This window comes from Bombina bombina, chromosome 9 (genome assembly GCF_027579735.1).
Source record: "Bombina bombina isolate aBomBom1 chromosome 9, aBomBom1.pri, whole genome shotgun sequence".
NCBI lineage: Eukaryota > Metazoa > Chordata > Amphibia > Anura > Bombinatoridae > Bombina > Bombina bombina.
Genome location: NC_069507.1, coordinates 214174053 through 214183785, shown reverse-complemented (window position 1 = coordinate 214183785; position 9733 = coordinate 214174053). Strand labels below are relative to the sequence as shown.

Below are 9733 nucleotides of genomic sequence, written 5' to 3'. Positions count from 1 at the left end.
ACGGCAATGCCCATACAAATGTCCTTTTCAAGGCAATGGGGAGCTTAGGTTTTTTTAGTTAGTATTTTATTTGGGGGGTTGGTTGTGTGGGTGGTGGGTTTTACTGTTGGGGGGGTGTTTGTATTTTTTTAACAGGAAAAAGAGCTGATTTCTTTGGGGCAATACCCCGCAAAAGGCCCTTTTAAGGGCTATTGGTAGTTTAGTTTAGGCTAGGGTTTTTTTTATTTTGGGGGGGCTTTTTTTATTTTGATAGGGCTATTAGATTCGGTGTAATTAATTTAAAGATCTGTAATTTGTTTTTTATTTTCTGTAATTTAGTGTTTTTTTGTGATTTAGCTAATTTAATTTATTTAATTGTATTTAATGTAGGGAATTTATTTAATTATAGTGTAAGGATAGGTGTTATTGTAACTTAGGTTAGGTTTTATTTTACAGGTACATTTGTATTTATTTTAGCTAGGTAGTTATTAAATAGTTAATAACTATTTAATAACTAGTCTACCTAGTTAAAATAAATACAAACTTGCCTGTAAAATAAAAATAAACCCTAAGCTAGATACAATGTAACTATTAGTTATATTGTAGCTAGCTTAGGGTTTATTTTATAGGTAAGTATTTAATTATAAATAGGAATAATGTAGTTAATGATAGGAATATTTATTTATATTTATTTAAATTATATTTAAGTTAGGGGGTGTTAGGGTTAGGGGTTAATAAATTTAATATAGTGGCAGCGACATTAAATGTGTTTCCCCATAGGAATCAATGGGGCTGCGTTACTGAGTTTTACGCTGCTTTTTTGCAGGTGTTATACTTTTTCTCAGCCGGCTCTCCCCATTGATGTCTATGGGGAAATTGTGCACAAGCACGTACGACCAGCTCACCTGACTTAAGCAGCTTTGGTATTGGAGTGAGATATGGAGCTAAATTTTGCTCTACGCTCACTTCTTGCCTTTTAATGCCGGGTTTATAAAAACCCGTAATACAAGCGTTGTAGGTAAGTGAGCAGTGAGAAAAAACTGCTTGTTAGCACCGCACAGCTCATAACGAAAAACTCGTAATCTGGCTGTCAGTAAATTAGTATGCTATTTATTAATTGTTAATTTAAGAATATACATGTTTTATCCATAGTTTTTTAGCAAACATGATTTTGCCTGGATGACCTTAGCACAGCGCTATAAAGCTGTGATTCCTGTAGAAATGATAGCAGTGTAGGCACGTTGTGTTAACCCTCTAACTGTCAACCTAACTGCTAACTCTAACACATAGGGGCACATTTATCAAATGTCTGTCGGACCTGATCCGACAGTGCGGATCAGGTCCGACAGACATCGCTGAATGCGGAGAGCAATACGCTCTCCGTATTCAGCATTACACCAGCAGCTCACAAGAGCTGCTGGTGCAACGCCGCCCCCTGCAGACTCACGGCCAATCGGCTCCCAGCATGGGGGATGTCAATCAACCCGATCGTACTCAATCGGGTTGTATTGTGGCGATTCCTGTCTGCCTGCTCAGAGCAGGCAGACAGGGTTATGGAGCAGCGCCAGAAACACGGCCCTTCAAGCTCCATTCGGAGCTCAATAAATGGGCCCCATAGCCCTTAATCTAACATTTCACACTTGCAGTATTGTTGCATTTAAAGGAACATGAACCCACATTTTTTTTCTATCATGGTTTGGACAGAGCATACAATTAAAAAAAAATTACTTATTTTATCAACTTTGCTTCATTCTTATGTTAGTCTCTGTTGAAGAGACATATAGTTAGGTAGCGTGCACATGTCTGAAGAACTACACAACAGGAAATAGTGCTGCCATCTAGTGCTCTTACTAATGTATAACATTGTTGTAAAACTGCTGCCATCTAGTGCTCTTACTAATGTATAACATTGTTGCAAAGCTGCTACCATATAGTGTTCTAGACACATGCACACTCCTGAGTTTACCTTCCCACTTTTCGACAAAGGAGAACAAGAAAAAGAAGAAAATGTAATAATAGAAGTACCTTGGAAAGTTGTTTAAAAATGTATGTTCTATCTGAATCCTGAAAGAAAAAATTTGGGTTTTATGTCCCTTTAAAACATTATTACAATGGTGCTCTTGTCCATGCCGCAATATTGCATGTGCTTCATAGCTAGGCTGACCATATTGCCGCTTTAAGAAGGAACACATATGAAAAATACATATGTGAGGGTTCTTATACAAAACCATTTCTTTAAACAGCCCTGAAAACAGCCCTGACATATGTATTTTTCATATGTGTCCTTTTTTAAAGCGACAATATGGTCAGCCTATTCATAGCACAACATTTTGCCAGCAGAATTTGTGTCAACAAAATATGGTTCATTTCCGCCGTCACACATTTACTTCAATTATATATTTTATTTTTTGTATTGTGTCCCATAATTTGAAATATGTCAATAATAATTTAGCATGAAAAGCTTTATGGTGGAAGAAGACTGTCACCATCTTTCTTTTACCTGCACAAGTGATCTCTGGTCATGAAGAGGTTAATTTGAAACATTTAATGTCTGTTCTTATTTCAATATGGAAACCGGATTAGTTCCACAGCAAGACTTAGCCAATGCCAGCACATCTGCTGAGAGTTATTTGTCAGGCAGGGGAGCGCATTCCGGACGAAATTCAATCAGCTGCTTCCTATTCACTGCAAAGACTACCAGCCAGGACAAGCCATGGAGAAATTGGGTCCATGGGATTCCATGGTAAATTATGTACACGTGCATCACAAATATCAGCGCAGCAATAAACCTTGTGCCATTGCTTAGATGTGCAAACAAATAATTGCATTACGCACTGGCTAGAAACTCTGTTTGGTATTTTGCAATATCTTTATTTCTAAAATATCTCTAACATATTTTAAATAAAATTTTAATATAGAGGCCAGCCTAGCAGTTCACAGTACCCATGCAGCTAATACAGAGATAAATCCAACAGCAAAGGTATCAAAGAATAATGTACCACTTTATAAGACTAACATAAAACAGATTTAATATAATGTAAAGGAATAGCAGAATCTCTTGGAAGGAATAATTAAGAGCAAAGATAATTAAAGTGAAATAGACCTGAAGTCCAAATATAGTTATCATACTTATTCCCTCCTGATTGAAGCAATATGACAAAATTACTAGTCTTTCAAGGGCTGTAGAGTTTAATCACTTCTCAATTTAGTGTCTGATTACTTTTCAATGAAATAGCAAAGCTTTCGATTTTTTTCTTTGAAAAGAGAAACATGATAATGTCTTCTTGTTATTGTCTTATCAACCCTATAATAATAATAACTAGTATTATTTATATAGCGCCTTTCTCCAAGTGGGACTCAAAGCGCTTACTCTTGGAATTAACCAAATCAGCAGCTGAATAGTAATAATTGTTATTATTACCCAATTTAATGGTACTCATTTTATTGACCTCAGAAGGATGAAGGGCTGAGTCAGACCTGCCGGGATTTGAACCTGTGACCTTGGATCTTTTAACCCTTTGAGTGCTAAGCACTTTCTCAAAAAAAAAATTGTTACTTTTTTTTAAAAAATTCCAGATCCCCAAGACTTACACTGTTGGAAAGCTTAGGCGATTACATTGCCAACGGTGGGTCTTGGGGGTCTGTAGCTGCTTAAATGCCTGAGATACAGGCTTCTAAGCAGCATGCCCCTGCTCCTATACTTAACATTGTTAAGTATAAATAAAGTTGCGCTGTGACGTCATCACGTCATTACGCGTGATGTCACCGTGCATAACGGGAAGCCCCGGCAATGCCTGTCACTATGCAGGCCCGATCGCCAGGGTTGGAGCGGGTGGGAGCCCCCAGATCTCTCTTAAGTTGGGAGAGTTCTAGCAACGGTTCTGAGCCATCGTTAGCACCAGAGTTGGAAACTCTGCGACAGCTCAGAGCCGTCGTTAGCACTCAAGGGGTTAAACAGGCATTTTTGTAGTCAGGGAATTTACCAACTGAGCTACCTAAGCAGCCTTATAAATTTGCAGAGCCTATCGTTTAGCCCAAAGGATAGTAATTATGTTAATGGATAAAAAAAAATTTGTAAAAATCATTCACATAGGACACCGATTTAAAATAAAAAATGGTACATTCTATTTATATAATTTGTTTCAGTTTCATTTAGTAGTTTAGAATTTCTCAAAAGATGATTTTAAGAGTGTTCATAGTGAGGATATGTTCTATAGAAAGTTCAGAGACTATGCTCATGTCCTTCCTTATACAAAGAACGAAGGTGCAACTGAATTACCCTCCAGAAGTAAGATCCATTTAGCGACTACACTGCTTATATGTAATCTAATCTAGTTCCTTTTCAACAGACGCCAGTTATATTCTACTTTCAAAGTCCCAAGCCCAAATTGTCAGCAGCACATGTTCTAGACCTGACGGCCTGGTCTGAATCTCACTCTTCTACGACGGAGGGACATGCTGACCGGCTGTTTCTTAAATTTCTGTATGATTTCTTGGATTCGTGCCAGGTTAGATTTAGCGAGGGTAAAGTCACAGCGGGTGGCTCTCATCTCGTATCCCACTGCACAGTTCTTAGTAGATGGCGTGAAACCTTCAGCTCTAGCTGTCACGGCATATTCTCCTGGATTCAGCAACCTCCAGTAATCTCCATCACTTGCTGAAAATCAGAAGGAAAGAGAGAGCTGAGTTAGTGGTATTAGAATGTTGTCTGTGATTTACAAGATAGTTATTCGGACAATTTTACACAAGATTAAGCATTGGGAATAACAGATTAGATTAAGGATTGTGAGATTGTTACAGTAAAACTAACCTCAGAAGGCTAATCATTGCTTTCCACACATCATTATGTCTAGCATTTATTTAGAATGTAATGTCCCCTAAAAAGCAACCAGACTGTGAGTCACAATCTAAGCCAGGCCTGGACTGAGCATAGAGCATATAGGGAATTTGCCCAGTGGGCTGGGACCTCTTGTGGGCTGGGGCCTGTTGCCTTAGCACAGCTCATTTGCCAGTATTATCAGTTGTGCATGGTACAGAACCAGCCCTTCCCTGTCTCGCACTACCTTACTGTGTCTGTGAGGGAGGTCTGGCTGGTACTACCCCACTCAGGTGCATGTTATTTTTAGTAGTGGTGACTACACAGGCTGATGACCAATTAGCAGTTTTGTCTGTTTTGTGTTATGGTTAAATAGCAAAAGGGGTGGGGAGTGGGCTTCTCTTTGTTAAAAGGCCCAGACTTCTTTTTTGTCCCAGTACAGCTCTGATCTAACTCACACTTCTAAGATTTCAACAAAAATGTCTGGCTGTATAAGCCTATCCTTTGTGATTTCCAGCTGGTAGTATTGTTTTGCCCCAAAAAATTCAACAAAGTAGCAGCACCACTTGGTCAAATATCCAAAATGTTTATTGGGACATCACATAAACAACCAGCACAATGTTTCGGTCCAACTGACCTTAATCATGTTGCATACACATTTGCCTTACACCACTCTATTTAAAGCCCAAATGGGTGGTGCCTTGTACCTTAATTGCTTCACAGACATGCTTTTTGCAGAATATAAGGCTCCATCTAGTGGTTGTAAGGATACCCATGTATCCATAAGATAAAAATAAAAACAGCACTATCTCACGATATTATAGAATTAACAATATCTATATACAGTATATCAATATATACATCAACATTTAAAAACAGCAACACCTCACATTAGTATACATTAATATCTACAGAATACATCTTATTCCTTTTACTGTCTATTCCTAGAAAGCATTATAGAGTAATATTCCAATGTATTTCCCTATTCTTACCATTTGGGATCAGGGATTGTAAAGTGTAAATCCAGAAAGTCTCTCTACTTTTGAGGATTTTTAGCCTATCCCCTCCTCTCCGTGGTCTCTGTATCTGCTCTATAACCTGAAATCTTAATTGGGATATAGTATGCCCTGCCTGTATAAAATGGTTCAGAATAGGAGATTTGTGTTCATTTATTCTGTCCCTTATCCTACATGTAGTCTCTCCAATATATATCTTAAAACAAGGACATTTGATAAGATATATCACATAATCTGTGTTACAGGTATAAAAACCAGGGATTTTGGCTGCTGCACCAATCCAGGTGTCATTGTAATCACTGCATAATACATAGTGCAGCGCTTTTGCTTAACCTGCAGTTTCCCTCTGGAGGCTGTTTGCAACAAGAGGCAACATTTGATAGCAGAAAGCCCTAACACTATAACTATAACTTGCCCCACATATTTGGAGATCCTGGTGTCTCCCGGACCCCAGACATTGTCACACTCTGGGTCTCGAGGAGCTCAGCAATTTCTGCAGGTCATATTGACACCTTGGCCTGCTACTAACTTTTGCTACCAAACAGCTACATTAGCCCAAAACCTTGTGCTGACTATTCTGGCTATACTCAGTGGGCCTCACTGTATTATGATTCCAGCGCTGCTGCGTCAGCCTATGTGCCTTTGAGCCCTGACTCAAAGTGGAGTGTTGTGTACCAATCTTGCTTGTCTAACAACCTTTCTTCCTTACAGGCCTGCTGCTAATGTATTAGCTCTTGATCTATCAGACTAAGATTTCAGTGTTATATCATTATTGTACCTGTCTAACCACTCATTTTGTCTGCAGGTTGTCTTTCTACAACAATGATTTTTGCAGTTAGTAAGGGTCTGTATATGTTCAAACTACAAGCACAACTACGCTACCTATTTTTTTAGAGATTTCATTAAGGCACACACTCCTAGATAAGCTGCCATCCAGCAGATACGGTAACAAGCCACACCGCTCAAGACTGGTGCACTAGATCCAGTTTAAAGCATCTTAGAATCACTAAAGCTCCATAAAGGTGAAATCCCCTGGCTAAGCAGCTATCCGGCAGATACTATAGCATAGTGCCCAATTTCCTAGATACTCTCTGACACTCTCTCCATCCATTTCCTGCTGTACTGGGAGACAGCAGGTCATACCCTCAATTCCTTTTCCCGTCCTGGCCAAGTGAAGGCAATCTCCCTGGAGGGAGTGTCTACAGAGCTCTTCACTCCACCCACCTTTGAAAAGGGCTGACTTTGTTCTGAATATACCGTGGATTATCCAGCAAAACCTTCCTATGGCTAGCAGAGCACTGATAGCTATGGCTACCTAAATCAAGATTGACGTCAGGGGGACTTAAGCTTCACCCTAATCACCATTGTTTTACTTAAATATATCATATCCTGCAGACCTAGTGTCTCGAGAACTGGCTTTGGCAGAAGACATAACCCTGAAACCATGTCCCAAAACTCCAAAAGGAAAACTAAACCATCTCACACCTCTGGGAAAACAGTTGCGGATCACTTTAAAAATCACCACGCTGGGAAAACTCAAATGTACAGAGACTCCACTCCCGCTTTGGAAGGCAGTGAATCTGAAGGCAGTATAGACTCTCAACCTCCTATGTCAGATACTTTATCTGCAAACATCGTAGATGTCCTAACCAGACGAATGAATCTCCTCCAAGAGACACTGACAAAGGAAATTAAGGGATCCACAGCTGAGCTCCGAAGAGAGATTGGAGCTTTAGGAGAACGTACCGAAACTCTGGAGCGTAAACAAGAAGATCTTGCTGTGGACCATGCTCACCTACAAGCCTATTCCCAAAATCTTGCAATTCAAATATCGGACCTAGAATTGAAACTAGCTGATATGGAAGACCGCTCCCGCCGGAATAATCTCAGATTCCGCGGAATCCCTGAAGAGGTTGGCCCCCAAGAACTGGAGTCATATGTCTTGGAGTTCTGTAATATCTTCTTCACCACTCCAGAGAAGCCTGCCCTCCTTCTGGACAGAGTCCACAGAGTAGCACGACCTAGAACTGTCTCTCAAGAAAAACCTAGAGATGTTCTAGCTAGGATCCATTTTTTTACCCACAAGGAGAAGATAATGAGAGAACTGGCCAATAAACCGCAACTCCCTGAGAAGTTCCAACAAATAGCAGTGTTCCCGGACATTTCCAGCTATACTTTACAAAAGAGAAGGTCCTTTAGGACCATTACCCAAATTCTGAGAACAGAGAATATTAGATACAGATGGGGATACCCGACAAGGCTTATAGTTAGTAAAGATGGTGAGACACACACAATCTTCACCCCTAAAGAAGGCTTTGACCTGCTCCAAGACTGGGGCTTAGCATCCACCAAACCCCGAAAGGACATTGGTTCACTGCCCCCTAAAGATAGATCAGCTATTATAGACATGATCCAACCCTCATTAAGATCTACTGCAAAAGACACTCCTAATGTCACTGACATCCGGGCAGGTGCCCCAGACTTCACCCCTAGGTTACAAAAGCCCACCAAGTGATACAATAAAGAGCTCTAGTGTTAGGCTAGTGCACACGAATATATTATTAGATATATTCATCGTTAGATAGGAATAACTTGAAGGAAAAAGGATTGTTACATAGCTCACAGAACGGTAACTAACTAGTCCTGACCTTCAGCTGGTAACTATGTAAATATTGTTCAATGTTACTCCCAGATATAGGTTGCCTAACACTTGAGGGACATGTGGAGACCCGTGACCTCCCGCAGGATAAAGGACGCTTGTCCAACAACTCTTGCTTTACTATCTTACCCTATTTGCTCCGGCGGGACTTCGGGGGTCTTCCCATCTCCTCTCTCTCCAGCACCACAGATGACTTAATCTCTCTCAGTCACCTAAATGTTAGAGATCTAGACTAAGCGGTGAGTTAATGGTGTCTGCGACAGGTTTTATGTTACTAACTCTACATGGTGATATTTCTGCTGATCTGCAGCCAGTACGTATATACATAATGATAGGTTATTCTAGGCGTTAGTTATACTCTAAAAGGCAGATACTGGTATATGTATCATTAAAGGATAACTGAATAGATCCGGCCCATCATGGGCATATATGTAAATGTTTCTAAATGTAATTTCCAGATATCAGCTGCCTACTGTGCAAAGAACATGGGGAGACCTGTGACTTCCCATAAGCGAACGGGGGCTTACCCAGTAGTTCCTGCGTTACTCACTTCTTGGCCATTTGGTCATGCTGGGACTCATGAGCTCCCCCCATGTAGTTTGTTTTCAGTTCCACAGGTTATTTACTCACTCTCAGACACCTATAAGCTTCGGACCTAAGTTATATGACGATATTTTAGTATTTACAATGTTATTGGTATCACTAGTTTAACGTGCTACTATGCTTGCAGTGCTGTGATGTTTTTATTTAGTTTAATGAACAACCTTTGGTGTATTCCTTATATTCACAATCCCCCAATGACAGTCAATCTCTACATACAAGTTTAATACTTGTACTACCCCCCCCCCATATACGCAATTTTTTTTTTTGTTATCCCCTTATACGGGGACTGGAGAAGTCAGTTTGGTATTCAGCCACACTTCTCCTTTTGGTGATCCAGCGGTTCACCATATTGAATAATTTTGTTAAAACCTCATACTACCAATTCAGATTCGACTGATCCAAAGCCCTGGACACTTACTATATTAATTGAATTAACTTGGTGCCCCTCGTTGTACACTGTTCGTTATATCTCTTTTCTTTTTTATCACTCTCTAGGTGAAACTAAGCTCCCTAGGGGAAATAATCCTCGTGATAAAGGAAACGATACACCAGTTTTGAGCCCGGCAAGGGCCACAACCAGGTGCGCAGGTCCAGGCGGGGTAAGTCTATCATCAAAACCCTCCCCTCTACCCTCCCTCTCCCTACCTACCTATACCTCCC

At 40.2% G+C, this 9733-nt stretch overlaps 1 protein-coding gene across 1 annotated transcript in view; it reads right to left on the bottom strand.

Annotated features, from left to right (window-relative positions):
- Positions 1–2829: 2829 nt before the first annotated feature.
- The window catches only part of CPXM2 (carboxypeptidase X, M14 family member 2), a 181493-nt gene continuing 174589 nt past the window's right edge, over positions 2830–9733 (bottom strand). The window contains exon 15 of the mRNA XM_053692603.1: positions 2830–4636. Coding sequence (XP_053548578.1) covers positions 4386–4636 — 251 coding nt within the window. The 3' untranslated portion in view covers positions 2830–4385. The remainder of the gene's footprint in view (positions 4637–9733) is intronic.